We start from the raw sequence: 15,108 nt of genomic DNA, 5'->3' as shown, positions 1-15,108 counted from the left end.
CTGATCTCCTCTCTGATCAGCCTACTGACCCCTCCCTCACCACCAAGCAGCAGGGGACTGGTTGCACCTCCACCATCACCCCTCATCCTGCGGGAATCCAGACTGCCCAGATCACCGACCCCAATGGGCAGCCCAACCTCCCTACCATGGAGGCGACGACTGGCCCCCAGCTGGGGTAGATTCAATGCCCCTGACCCGCTGTCTTATCAGCAGCGGGACAGATATGTAACCCCAGTGCCTTCTATCCTGCATATCTATCATGTTCTTATGACTAAACTACTAAAACGGCTACCTTGCTCCAATAGTGAAGCCTCATAAGTCACCTTATGTTTACAGGAAATTACTTTTTTTTTTTTTTGCCATTTTCTTTTTTCTTTTTGGAATAAAACTCTCTTCTTTTGCTGATCATTTACCTGAGAATTTTTAAACCATACTGATGAGGAATCCATACAGTGTAGAATTTGCTGCCTATTCTGGAGCGATCTATGGAACAAACGTTGCCTTATGGAAGTGGTCAGATGGCAAGAATTGAAGATTTTGGAACATCAGTCATTCACCTTGTTATTTCTATTGTAGATTCTATGCTGTAAACTTCAATTTACTGTATGAAACCAGTCTGTGAAACCAGCTTAATCTGCAGTCAACACTCTAAAGATCACCAGCATGATTTTTTTTGTACAATTGCAGTTTAGTTTTCCTTTTAAAAAATCTTGTGCAAACATTATGGATCTGACCAACTGCCTGAATATTATCTTGCATCTTTATGTTCATTTTTTCCCTCCAGTATTCAATTAACTTTAATTAATTTTTTTAAAGGAGAAAATAAAAAGAACTAAAGATAATCAAGTTGTGTTGTTTTTCTTATTTTGTTAGATTAAGCGTTTCAGGAGAGCGGACCTACCTCACGCATTTAATATGGTTTCAAAAGTCTATCCGACAGGAGTCTTTACTTATGCACCATCATAGAGTATGCGTTATAGGCTGGGGACGCATTGTAAACCGCTGTAGAATCACCATCGTTATTTTTACTTGTTGGTGCAGAAGTAATAGCATATACTGGTGAAAAAAACACAAAACCAGCCCTCCAATCTGTGAGAAAGATCAGGGAATGCTCCACTACAATGGACTGGTGCTCGTTGAGCGAATGCTGGTGTGTCGTTTTGCAGCCCCGGTGAATGATGTGAGGCTCCTGCTCCAGTCTGGCTCGTATGTATTCTCTAAAGGAGGAATGGGTTACGCTAAGTTAGCTTAGCTGTAACTCCTAATCAAGCAAACACATTGCTTCACAGCTACAAACGAATTGTATCGACTCCAACGTTACCACCACCTACCCACCTCCCTCCCGCCCCCGCAGACAAAAACTCCCGCCTGCTTCACTAGCTAGGGATGGGGGAGAGAACTCCAGATATGTAGCATAGTCATCGAGCAACAAAATTGCCACGGAGTGGTAACTAATTAAACCCGGTCACAGATCTGAGCATTGTAGCTGCAGCCAAAACCAGCACGGTCAATGAAAACGAGAAAGAAAAACCTGCAACCAACAAACTGACACGGTAAGGCATTTTATAAATAGAATTAAACACAAATAGATGTATTTAAAAAAGAGCGCACATCATATTTATATAATTAAACACAAATACATGTATTTAAAAAAAGAACGCGCATTTTATTACTAGAATTAAACACAAATGCATATATTTTAAAAAAAGAACGCGCATTTTATTACTAGAATTAAACAGAAATGCATATATTTTAAAAAAAGAACGCGCATTTTATTACTAGAATTAAACAGAAATGCATATATTTTGAAAAGAACGCGCATTTGATATCTGCTTCTTAATTTTTTTTTTGAACGGTCTGTTGTACTGCTGTGAAGCTGATCAATGCGGTTATTCTTTCAGGATTGATCGCTTTTGCATTCTTCTACTGCTCGTTCTAAAATTAAGGCACGATTAGAAATACATTGATTTAAGGATTATCCAACTTTCAATGAACAGGCACTAATATTTTAATTCTTTATACAAACTCTACATTTATGAACTTGGAAATCGTTATAGAAAAGGTGAATTGCATTACTGTATATATTTTGTTTTTTAAATAAAAGTTTGTCTTGTCTTAGTCATTCTATACATACGACTATTAAAAAAAATAGTCATATGCTTATAACCACAACAATGGGTATTAATTTGATATATGAATACTGCTATGCTACCGGTATTTAAATAGCCAATTCAAATATTTTTATCTGCTTTAGTTTCACGTATTCCATGCGTTACATGGGTTCAGTGCATAATCCATGCCTGCGTATTCGGCTATAGAAAACATTATTTTTTATGATTTTTGTATTAGAAATCATTTACTTTTGAGGATATTATGTATGCATATTTAAATAGGCTAAATGATCACACCAGAGAGATACCTTACAACGTTATATTGTATTATTATACTGACTTATCTACAGTCATTAACACACCTGTGATATGCAGCACACGCATCTGTGTAAGCAAGCCACAGCTTATGGAAATGTGCATTCCTGTTGAAAATACGTTTATATCACCACAGCTAAGACAGAGCATAGACTAGGTCGCACGTCCTTCCTGATCCTTCGTGTCTCAAAAGTGATTTTAGAGAACAGATTCAGCTGCAGATATAGCATAGCTTGTATTAGGCATTTCTCTGTATTTAAAGTATGATGGATTTTCTTGTTGTTACTGCATCTTGTAAAGCGCTTTGTGATGGTGGTCCACAATGAAAGGCGCTATATAAAATAAAGATTGATTGATTGATATCCGACCATAGCTTTCCTTATAGGCGAACTATAGCCAGGTATCCTTCCACACACCTTGCAGACTACCACATTGAATGAGTTCCATTCTAGGCGCCAATGGCTGTGCAACTCCTTATTGACAGTGTTTTGGCAGGTGTTTTTTTTAAATAATAATAATAATAAAAAAACACTGTGTAGCTTCTAGTTATCCATCAACCTATATAAATATGTGTTTGAAAACCTCTCTGTAGCTAATATGTCCATTGTTTTCATAGAGAAGGGAGGTGGCATCAATAATTGTGTTATTCAAATGAGAATTGCCTTTCTGAAAATAGCTTTTTATCTACATCCTTATTACCTAGCGGTGTATCTATTTATGTTTCTAGAACCCCCCTTCGGATGACTAAGCAGTGAATCCGCTGTATATATTTAAGCTCGCTGTAAGTTCGACTTTACTCATTTCTTTGCCTCCCACTCTGTGCAGAACAAAACCATCTCCACTGAAGTCTATAACCCAAGGTGAAAGGGTGCCAAATGACTGTGTCAATCCCTCCTTGGTCGACAGTGCAGAGAATTCCAATAGCAATATACAGGCAGCTGACCTGCAAAAAATAACATCGGGTGGGTTTATGATTAATAGAGGTACATTTTGCTCCTTTTGACGGATCACATATTCAGTTTAAGAAGTATGTAGTTATCTTTAACTTCAAACATTTGCAGCCTGATTAATGCAGTATGAACAGAAACCATCCAAATGAGTAACTGTGTCAATTTGTAACTGTTTCAGGTTTCACCTTCCATGTTATTGTCCTATTATTCTTTTTAAAATGTATGTATGCATGTCTGGCATTTCCAGAAATGCAAATAAAAGCAGTGAGACAAAAGGTGTGTTTGCACTAACACATACATTCTGCAACCAGAGGACATTTTCAACTCGAACCATCTAAATAAAGTAAGTGCAACTTATATATATATAATATTTATTTCAATTATATTGTTACTCACCTTTCCGAAAGTTTTTCAAATGGTCACCCCCAGCGTGCGTGGCTTTCATTGAAGATATTCAAAATATGGCGCTCGATGATGTCGTTATTACGTCACCGCCTCTTCGACTTACAAAACACGCACGCTCACACTTCTGTCCTGAGAGAACCACCCCCTGCTGTTTTAGCCAAGTGTAAACTTAGGCTGTGTCGGAATATTTTGTACCGGAATTGTATCGGAAGGGTTCTGGAACGACAGTGTAAACACACCCAAAGAGTTTGAGTTTCTTTTAGTATTCATAATTCAACCCTTTATACTGCAGAACAGGTTACATGCAGTATGGTCATGGCTGCCATTTTATTATTAGTTTATTTAGCAGACGCCTTTATCCAAGGCGACTTACAGAGCTGCAGAGTCACTTACAAATACATCTCACCCGAAAGACGGAGCACAAGGAGGTTAAGTGACTTGCTCAGGGTCACACAGTGAGTCAGTGGCTGAGGCGGGATTTGAACTGGGGACCTCCTGGTTACAAGCCCTTTTCTTTAACCACTGGACCACACAGCCTCCATTTGCCTCATAATGCCTTTCCACTAGCACTTGTATTGTCATTATATGGCTCAACACAAATTGCAGTGTCTTATGTCTCCCCACTACAGCGTTATAAAGGAGAAGCACTGTATGTTTCATTCAATGAACAGACTCTGTGCCACAGTTAATGAAAACCGTGGAGCCAATCAGGCTAACTGATAAATCAATCTGTAGAGCGGTTGATATTCTCTAACATTTAGTGAGCAAGCAGGACATTAGAATGTAAGAACATAGAACATTTACAAAAGAGAGGGGGCCATTTGAACATTAGAACATAAGAACAGCACATTTACAAAAGAGGGGGGCCATTTGAACATTAGAACATAAGAACAGCACATTTACAAAAGAGGGGGGCCATCTGAACATTAGAACATAAGAACAGCACATTTACAAAAGAGGGGGGGCCATCTGAACATTAGAACATAAGAACATAGAACATTTACAAAAGAGGGGGGCCATTTGAACATTAGAACATAAGAACAGCACATTTACAAAAGAGGGGGGGGGCATCTGAACATTAGAACATAAGAACAGCACATTTTCAAAAGAGGGGGGCCATCTGAACATTAGAACATAAGAACATAGAAAATTTACAAAAGAGGGGGGCCATTTGAACATTAGAACATAAGAACATAGAACATTTACAAAAGAGGGGGGCCATCTGAACATTAGAACATAAGAACAGCACATTTACAAAAGAGGGGGGGGCATCTGAACATTAGAACATAAGAACAGCACATTTTCAAAAGAGGGGGGCCATTTGAACATTAGAACATAAGAACAGCACATTTACAAAAGAGGGGGGGGCATCTGAACATTAGAACATAAGAACATAGAACATTTACAAAAGAGGGGGGCCATTTGAACATTAGAACATAAGAACAGCACATTTACAAAAGAGGGGGGGCATCTGAACATTAGAACATAAGAACAGCACATTTTCAAAAGAGGGGGGCCATCTGAACATTAGAACATAAGAACAGCACATTTACAAAAGAGGGGGGGCCATCTGAACATTATAACATAAGAACATAGAACATTTACAAAAGAGGGGGGCCATCTGAACATTAGAACATAAGAACATAGAACATTTACAAAAGAGGGGGGCCATCTGAACATTAGAACATAAGAACAGCACATTTACAAAAGAGGGGGGGCCATTTGAACATTAGAACATAAGAACAGCACATTTACAAAAGAGGGGGGCCATCTGAACATTAGAACATAAGAACAGCACATTTACAAAAGAGGGGGGCCATTTGAACATTAGAACATAAGAACAGCACATTTACAAAAGAGGGGGGCCATCTGAACATTAGAACATAAGAACAGCACATTTACAAAAGAGGGGGGCCATCTGAACATTAGAACATAAGAACATAGAACATTTACAAAAGAGGGGGGCCATTTGAACATTAGAACATAAGAACATAGAACATTTACAAAAGAGGGGGGCCATCTGAACATTAGAACTTAAGAACATAGAACATTTACAAGAGGGGGGCCATTTGAACATTAGAACATAAGAACAGCACATTTACAAAAGAGAGGGGACATTTGGCTCATCTCATCTGGTTCCTAGTAGCTGATTGATCTCAGAACTTTGTCAATTTGAGTTTTAAAGGATCCAAGCGATACTGCCTCAAAAACATGGCTAGGTAGCCCATTCCATACCTTCACCACTCTCTGTGTGAAGAAGTGTTTCCTTTCCTCTGTCCTAAGTCAATCGCCATTTAATTTCCAACTGTGTCCTCTGGTCTAAATAGGGTATATTTGTCAACAGAAGCTATTGGTATCACCAGATCCAAAAATCAGAAGCTACTGGACGCAGATAGCAAAGCAGAGGCTACTTGAGATTGCAAGCTGCCGAATGACACACACTTGAAGAGGAAAACCCAAACAGTAGAACAGGTTAGACAGCAGCACTTTACTTTAGCCTGTAGGTTATCGGTATGGTAACACAAAATAAATGATTTGAGCGTTTTTTTAATTATTATTGTTAACTTAACACAAAATAGATCATGGTGCCGCATTGACAAGTTATGATGCTTACAGGAGGACAATCAAGTCTTGTTAATACGAATTTCAAGGGACCAGCAACAAGTGTTGCATTATACCATTATATATTATTATCATGAGCAGCCTATAAGCCAAATGTATACTGTTTGTTTTTATTTAAGTTAGTCAGTGGTGCAGTGCTAAATTGTGCACAATTACAAACCACCTGCACATTAACAGAATAGGTGTGTTTGCTATTCCTATAGAGATGCTCAGAATGAGCTGGAGGGGTTAGCGGCACATGTGTGCAGTCTATCGCTCCCAACACGTTGGGGGAAACCAGAAATATCATAGAAATTTGTTTTCCAGGCTTGTAAGTACACCCTGCTTTGAGGGGGAAAAAAAATTGTTTTTTGACTGTTCGTCTCAAAAATGTATTGAGCAGAGCTGGCAATGCACTAGAAAAGGCGGACTGGGAAATGCCAGCAACAATTGCGACTGTTTAAAACATGCTTTCAAAAGTTCTTAAAAAATGGATGCAATTGTAAGTGACGCAATTCTGCAGCTTTCGTACATCTCATTAGAATATTTGAGAACCCTGATTTGCCACCCCTATTTGTGAATTTATTTACAATCTGTGTGTACAGCAATCGTCATGGTGATGCCTCTTTTGATGGTGGGTGATATATCACTTGGACTGGAGGACACAGTTGGAAATGAAGTAGAAAAAACTGGACAGAGCGAAGGAGACGCTTCTTCACGCAGAGTGGTGAGGGGATGGAATGGATTACTTAGTCAAGTTGTGGATACAGTTCTCATGTTCTTATGATCAGGAGGGTGGTAGAGGTGTCAAAGGTGGGTGGAAAGAGGAGATTATTTTCCAGAGAAAGAAAGAAAGAAAGGGAATTGATTTTTTTTTCATTCCATAGGAATAACTCATCATAAACTGTACAAGTCACACATAGCTCTTTAAGCATTTTACACAGCTGCATAGGTTGCAAATGTGCACTTTTGAAAGAAACACGTGCATAGCAAACAGATTTATTTAAGTGCAGATGTCTGCTTTAAAATTAAATACATGTTTGCTTCTTTCAAAACGGAACATTTGAGATCTCTGGAATGCATGAATGTTCATGATAATTTATGTATCTTGTTACCTGAAATTACTTTAAGAATGTCTAAAATGCTGCTTCCAAACCACACAGATCCCACACTAATAACTTATAAAACATGCTGAGGGAGAGATTTTACACCACTCATATTTTCTCTGTTCTTTTCAAACAGTCTCTCTCTCAACCCAATAATTTTCCACTATAAACACCCACTCAGCAGATGAGTTGTGTTAGATTGGCATGTTTCGATGCCGTTTACAGATTTTAAGAAATACTTTTAGCTGATTGAAAATATGGTTTTGTAACCGATCCTGTTATTTCACTACTTTCACATTTAATAGCCAGCGAGCAGTTTGAATGGAAGGAGAAAGGCTGCTCAATCCAGTATGTAGAATTCTTCCCAAAGCCAGATTTAAAGAACACCTCAGTACTGGAGCACCACTCAGCATGATTACAAACACCATACAATACTAAAGCTATTTTCTCTTCAAAAGAACTGGCACATCTCAAATCCAGCAATCTATTAAGTATGTCAGGTAGTGACCGTAAGACGTGGGCAATATTCTCCTAAGTGGCATCTACTAGCCACCCACATATCACTGTAGGCTGTGCGTTTAAGAACGAAAGCCTCTTCAGTGGATTGTTTCTGTGCTGCTTTAATTGCAGGGGGTGGCGTAGCTCCAAAAGTAATATAAAAGATAATAAAAATGACAGATTATAACACAGGGTGGATTAGATTGCCTTCAAATGAAGCCTGGCGACCTGCTTGTAACTTGATAAACAATGCCTATGCAAAGAATATTTTTTTTATTAATATAGGATATCACATATTATTTATTTTTTAATTTTCATCCTTGGTGTTACAGACAGGCAGGTTTTGTAAGAGGCTCCCCTCACAGCTCTGCAGGAGAGAGAGCGCACCTCAGTCCTGACCTGAACACGCCCTGCCATTCACAGTCTGTCAATCTATTTAGCAAAGAACAGAGAAGAATTAGGGGGAGATGTGATTGAAGTCTTTAAAGTTGTAAAAGAAGTTGACATAGTTAACCCTAACCAATACTTTAAGCACAGTACAGAAACCAGGACCAGAGGACACACAGTTGGAAATTAAATTATTAATTTCTTAGCAGACGCCCTTATCCAGGGCGATTTACAATTGTTACAAGATATCACATTATTTTTTACACACAATTACCCATTTATACAGTTGGGTTTTTACTGGAACAATCTAGGTAAAGTACCTTGCTCAAGGGTGCAGCAGCAGTGTCCCCCACCTGGGATTGAACCCACGACCCACGGTCAAGAGTCCAGAGCTCTAACCACTACTCCACACTGCTGCCCATAAATGGAGATAGACTTAGGACAAGACTTCACGGAGAGTGGTGAGGGTAAGGATTGGGTTACATAGTCATGTTTGCTGTTGAGGCAGAATCACTTGGATCCTTTAAGACCCTAAAGGTTTTTGAGATCAGTCAACTACTAGGATCTGGATGAGTTTAGATGGGCCGAATGGCCTCCTCTCGTTTGTAAGTTATCTTATGTTCTTATGTAACTGTGTGGAATTATGTTGATGTTTTGTGGTCCAGTGCTGAGATGATCAAACTCATTTTACTTTGACAACACGGGACACAGCACAGGTAACGGAATACGTTTCTTGTAAACTTTGCAGGGTGTTCTCTAGCACTTTGAGGTGCTTTGCAGGGTGTTCTGTAACACATGTATAAATAATTTTACCTGGGCATAAGCAATGTTAACAGCAGGGTTAGAAACTAATGCTCGCACGGTCGCCTGAGGCACATTAAAATTGATGAGGCTAGTTGATGTCTGTGTCTCAGTAGTCCTGTGGGCGACTGCTTAAAAAAGCGTACAGATATACTCTCACGTTCAAAGGCAATTTTCTAACGTGGTGTAGCAGTGATGAACACACATTCATAACGCTTACAAAACAGTGACTCAGAACTGAAACCTCTCTTCATCTGCCCTTGTCATGCCAAATTTTGCATCATGTGAATGCGTTGGTGTTTCATTGAATTTTGTCCGTGTGATTACTTACACTATTCATTTATTTATCGCCGTGGTTTAACTGTAAACAAAATGTACTTTTTAGACATCAAAACAGTATAGAAACGGCCATTTCCTCACATTACGTTTCATTTTTCAATTATGTATTTCTTTTTTGAAAAAGCCCAATTGCTTGAACACAACATAGTTATTTGGTAGGTTGATCTTTAGTAAGTGTAAAATATTAAAGTATTTAAAACTATATAGATTTAAGGGATGATTGATGATTGCTTAACTATGTCTTATTACCATCGTGTATATATATATATATATATATATATATATAACATTTCGTAGATCTCACATGAAACACGTACACAGTATGGTCAATTTGATTGGTAATTTAAGCTATTAGTGAAGGAAATATATCAATCGCTCCTTGCAGATTCTTCAATGCTACACTTTGGGTTGAAGGAAAGCAGTCCACATTGATTTGTTTTAACCCAGCGGTGCACTGTGCGGGCAATTGTAGCTCAGATATTTGTTACCATACCCTTTGTATTGAATCAATTACACTTCTCTTCAGATTTTAATCTGTTAATTATTTAATTGATAACCTTTAAAACCTGATGTGGAATTGTCCTTGAAGACTGGAGTTGTTTAAAAGGAAATACGCAGCCAGCAGGGAATTTATTTTAAAAGAAATAAATACAATTGTAATGTTTTTTAAAGATATTTTTCTTCACTTTTGACATTAATTCAGAACAAGCCCCCTTTCCAAGTATGACTGCGGCATCCTGGTACGTTTGATATAGGTCACTAATTGCAGCTCGACCACGAGTGTGAGTTTGAACCATAACCCATAAAGTGTACCAGGAAACATTGTGTTGTCTTTCAAATATCTGCATATTTCAAACTGAAGTATAAAATGCCAGCAAAGAACCAACATATTAACAAAGGAAAGGAAGGGGAATCAGAGATTGTATTGTTTTGCTTGATATGATAAGCTTTCTTATTTCTCCTTTAAGATTTAGAAGACTGTTGACCTGTTTGTGTTCCAGGATCACCACTTCTCCACTGACGCATGTGCTTTCCTCTGTGATGAAGCCCAGGAGGAAGTGAGGGCCTGACTCAGGTTGCCATGGGAGACGGTGGAATTCTCCAGACGGAGGGGAATGCCCTTCTGAAGGCCGTGTTCCAGGGCAAACTGAGGCTAACCAGGTTGCTGCTGGAAGGAGGGGCCTACATCAATGAGGGCAATGAACGAGGAGAGACCCCAATCGTGGCCGCTTGCCTGGCAGGCTATGAGGACCCCCAAAGCCGGCAGAAGATGGTAAAGTACCTGCTTGAGAAGGGGGCAGACCCCAACATCCCAGACAAATCCGGACAGACAGCTTTGATGCACGCCTGTGCGGAGCAGTCCGGTAAGGAGGTGGTGTCCATGCTGCTTGAGTATGGTGCCGATCCCAGCATGAAAGACTACTCTGGGTCTTCAGCACTGGTGTACGCTATTAATAAGGGCGATCGAGACACTCTGCAAGTCCTACTGGATGCCTGCAAGGCTAAAGGCAAGGAGGTGATCATCATAACTACAGACACTTCGCCCTCAGGTACCAAAAAGACCAAGCAGTACCTCAACTCTCCGCCTTCTCCTGGAGTTGAAGATAAGCTCTCTCCCACCTCCTGCATGTCCCCCTCTGACGTGGAAATCCGAACTTATGCGTCCCCAGGGAGTGAGGAGAAGGAGAAGGAAGACATCTTCAGCTTTTCTCTTAACTCTGCCCTCCCCTTGCCGTCTGCTCGCCCGCCAGGGGAGAAAAGGGCTGTGCCTCCAAGGAAGCACCTCAAAAGGCTCAATTCAGAGCCCTGGGGTCTAGTAGCTCCTTCAGTGTTGAGCAAGGCAAACCAGGAGCAGCAGCAGCAGCTGCCTGGCACTTTGAGAGATGAGGAGAATGTTATCTCGGAGCTAAACGGCATGAGCATCTCCGGTCGCCCCATCCTTTCCAGGCGGCACAGCATTGAAACCCACGACCCTTCCTCGCCAAAACCCATAGATCGTTCTTGTTCTGAAGATTCTGCCGTCCTTCACGGATCCTCGTGGGCGGATAAGGTCCAGCAGCACCAGCTGCTTTACAGGAGAAACACGGCGCCAGAATCTCAGGAGACCAGCTCCACCACATCTGGTGTTGTACCAGCCAATGTCCGCCCACTGGCGCACCCCAGACTCACCCGGATGGATCACTACGAGTCTGATACGCACTTGTGCCCGGAATCCATCCCCGGATCACCCGATTCCGGACGTGTTTCCGTGGAACGCCGTAAGTACAACACATCCCCCCTCTCCCTGCTCACAAGCTCCTCCCGGGAATCCCTGGAGAGCATTCCCAATTCTGTATCTCCCATCACAGTACGACGCAGACCCCAGGGGCTTCTGGAACGAAGGGGGTCCGGCACACTGCTGCTAGACCGCATTTCTCACACCCGTCCGGGATTCCTGCCCCCTCTCAATGTCAACCATCACCGCCCCATCCCTGACATCCGAGCCAATGGGAAGCCCCCCTCCCCAGTCCACTCCAGTCATAAAATCCTGGTGCCGGTGGCCCCCAGCTCCCCGAAACGGGAGCCCAGGCACAAGAAGAAGCTGCTGAGGCGTCACTCTATGCAGACGGAGCAGATGAAGCAGCTCTCCAACTTCCAGGACATCCTGGCAGAGAAGATGATCGAGTTCACCGGGGACTGAGGGTGTCGGCATTCACAACAAAAGGAAAGAGCAGGAAGGGAAAGATATCCAGATTATGCGATGGAAGATGGGCCAAATTTAATAAAAGCAAAAATGAATACAATACAATGACTTAAATATATTGAAGCTGTGCGTCCTTTTCATCTCATTTTCCATCAGTATCCTGGACACAGTCACTGTCATTGTTTTTCAAATTCTAAACAAATTCCACTTAATCCACATTTGATTTATTTAAAAGTTTAATTTTGATTCCTTCTATGACAGTTGTAAACTATTTGCTCGTCACCTTGCTTTGTTGCATTCAATTTAGATTAATAATATATTCTCCGCTAGTTCGGTAAATACGTTCTTCGTCTTTCATCTTGAGGTATAGTTCCCCCATGTGCTTTAAAACAGTTCTTACATATTTAGAAAGGTTGTTGTCTTATAAAGCTTTGTAGATGTCTTCTGTCAAATTTTATCACCAAAACAAAAAATTGGCAAACAGGAAATCCCCAAAGTGTAACTTTCCGATGGAATAATGGGCTTAACCGTAACACAGATGCCGTTTCTGGTACAGGATGGAGAAATGAGCAGTTTATATCCAAGCTTAACTCCTCTTTCTACCCAGGTTTACTTGACTGCTGATATCTGAATTTAGGAATGCCGAACAACACTCATTAAAACGGTCAAGGAAATTCAAGCCCCATGTAGTTTTCTGTTTGGCTCAAAGTTTGACATAGTTGAAAGCAGACTTCAAGAAGGGAGACACCTTTGCAGTAAAAAAAAAACACTTTCTGTTATAGTATGCAGAGAAGGTTATGAAGGAAAGCCAAAAGCATTGGTACTGTTTGTAAATAACACACACACACAAAAATAAACCAAAGTTGAGAGATATTGCAAGAGATTGCACCTTCTGTATTTGGTGATTAAATCCTGAGTAGGATATCAGTTGATCAATCTGACCAATTAGTTTCCCCTTAACCGCAAGCTCTATACAGGAGAAGTCCCTAAAGATCCTTTAACGTCTTAATGTGATTTTCATGAATTGGCATTTCTTGCAAGGTCAGCTTAAAAAAGATAATGATAGTTTAAAAAGGGTTAAACTAGAAACTGAGCTGATTAAGGCGTTGGTCGTTGGTGCCAAATAACAACATTTTATTCTAGTCAGAGATCAGTGTTCAGTTATTTGTTGTGGTATTGATTTGTAATTTGCAGTTTTTTGATGAACGGACGGTTGTCAAATATGTAATTCATTTTTAAGTGGCATTAATGATGCATTAATTACACACGTTTCTGTGCAATTACAGAAAGGTTGCCTTTTTATCCGGGATGTGCAAGACCCCGGAGATGAACAGCTTTGGCTACTTAATTGATCATAATGAGATTTAAATGAGATTTGTAATTATTGCACAGGATCTCTAAATCAAAGATAACTTATTGTGGAGCTCAACTGGGCAGGGATGGCCTTTAAGTGCCCCCGAAGGTTGGGTGGCATTTCTGGAGTTTGCAACACATTCATTGACTCGATTAGGTACAACTTGTGATGTGTCACAATAATTTGGTTGTAGGGTAATGCTTCTATTCCGATTAGTCATTATTACCTCTGATGCTAACAGACTACTGACAGATGTATATAGGCATTCATTTGCATAAGTTTAACTTAGAGTAGGGTGCCTGGTATGTGTATACAATAAATAGCTGTCACTTTTAAATAATCGCTTCCCGGTTCTGCATTATCTTCAAAGATTTAGTTTTGTTCAAATGTATGCAGTATGCTTTGAATAAAGCAGAATAAAGGAGAAATGTCTTCCTCATCCAGCCTGCCTCTTGATACTGCCTCAGATTGTGACATGTATGCACCGGCCAATGCTGGAAAAAGTGTTATAACATAACTTCAAAGTGATTAATCAAGTGGCTTGTACACTGAAGGCGGCACTATCCAAAACATCTGTATAATACAAATCAACCAACACATCTAATAGGATCATTTTTCCTACGAAGTGCAAATGTAAATCTAATTTTGATGTTGATAACAAAGCCAAGAGCCACATTGAAATAAGGAAACGAAATGTAAATTTGAACAACATAACGATGCAGTCGTGGCCTGCTGTATAAGGGAACCCATAAACTAATTCGAATGAAGCAGCTTATTTGCAAGATACAACGTTCAGGGCCAGGGCTGTCTGCAGGTGCTTGCCCATTACCTGCCATGTGGTTTTGGAAATCGGACTATTAAGATTTGACAGGCAGCGACACCCTTTTTTATGTTTTTGCTACTAGTCGATCATAATATTATGGGGTAGGTGTACTAAGATGGGCCAGTCGCAGCGCAAACATATCGCAATTTGCATTTTCTGTTGCGACACTTAGCAAAGTAAACATTTTGCCGTACGTACTACGAGAAAATTTACTGAAGACAGCCACAATATACTCATTTAAATTTTGGTTGCTTCTTCTTAGCGAGATCTCCTCAGATTCTATAGTGGGGCCCCCATCTTCACCCCCCAAAAGCTTTTCATAATCATACAGTAGCCCCTCGCTAAACCGGTCATGTTTGTCCAACATAAAAACAATAAACATTAAAAACAATACACTAAAATCGCACACACATACATTTATAGAGCTCAATGCATTTTAAATGTAAATCATTGCACTGAACACTAATGTGTTTTAGGTAGGCTGCAGCTGGGGTTAGAATGAGCTGGAGGGTTGAGTGGCACATGTGTGCAGTCTATTGCTCCCAACACGTTGGGGAAACCAGAAATGTCATAAATATTTGTTTTCAAGGTTTAAGTATTTGGGTGCTCGTCTGAAAAATGCATTGAGCACAGCTGGCAACGCGGACTGGGACATGCCAGCAACAATTACAACTGTTTAAAACGTGCTTTCTAAAGATCTTAAGAAATTGATGCAATTGTAAGTGTTGCAATTGC

The 15,108-nt window shown here is 40.2% G+C and overlaps 1 protein-coding gene across 3 annotated transcripts; it reads left to right on the top strand.

The window, feature by feature from the left end:
* The first annotated feature begins 1,176 nt into the window (after positions 1-1,176).
* LOC117962363 (ankyrin repeat domain-containing protein 34A-like) lies at positions 1,177-12,425 on the top strand. Of its 3 annotated transcripts, none has more exons than XM_034918554.2 (2): positions 1,177-1,553; positions 10,515-12,425. In XM_034918554.2, exon 2 carries the CDS (start codon positions 10,595-10,597, stop codon positions 12,191-12,193), a length of 1,599 nt encoding a protein of 532 aa, XP_034774445.2. In that variant the 5' UTR covers positions 1,177-1,553; positions 10,515-10,594; the 3' UTR covers positions 12,194-12,425. The 3 variants fall into 3 exon arrangements, with proteins under 3 accessions (XP_034774445.2, XP_058863642.1, XP_058863641.1); XM_059007659.1 differs by lacking the exon at positions 1,177-1,553 and adding an exon at positions 3,611-3,719; XM_059007658.1 differs by lacking the exon at positions 1,177-1,553 and adding an exon at positions 5,967-7,109.
* Positions 12,426-15,108: the final 2,683 nt, after the last annotated feature.

This window comes from Acipenser ruthenus, chromosome 35 (genome assembly GCF_902713425.1).
Source record: "Acipenser ruthenus chromosome 35, fAciRut3.2 maternal haplotype, whole genome shotgun sequence".
In the NCBI taxonomy this organism is placed as follows: Eukaryota; Metazoa; Chordata; class Actinopteri; order Acipenseriformes; family Acipenseridae; genus Acipenser; species Acipenser ruthenus.
The sequence above is the reverse complement of the archived record's forward strand: the minus strand, read 5'-3'. Positions and strand labels throughout refer to the sequence as shown.

What these genes read in the sequence shown, in the direction of transcription:
- LOC117962363 (XM_034918554.2), top strand. Translation starts at nt 10,595, where the DNA reads ATGGGAGACGGTGGAATTCTCCAGACGGAGGGGAATGCCCTTCTGAAG.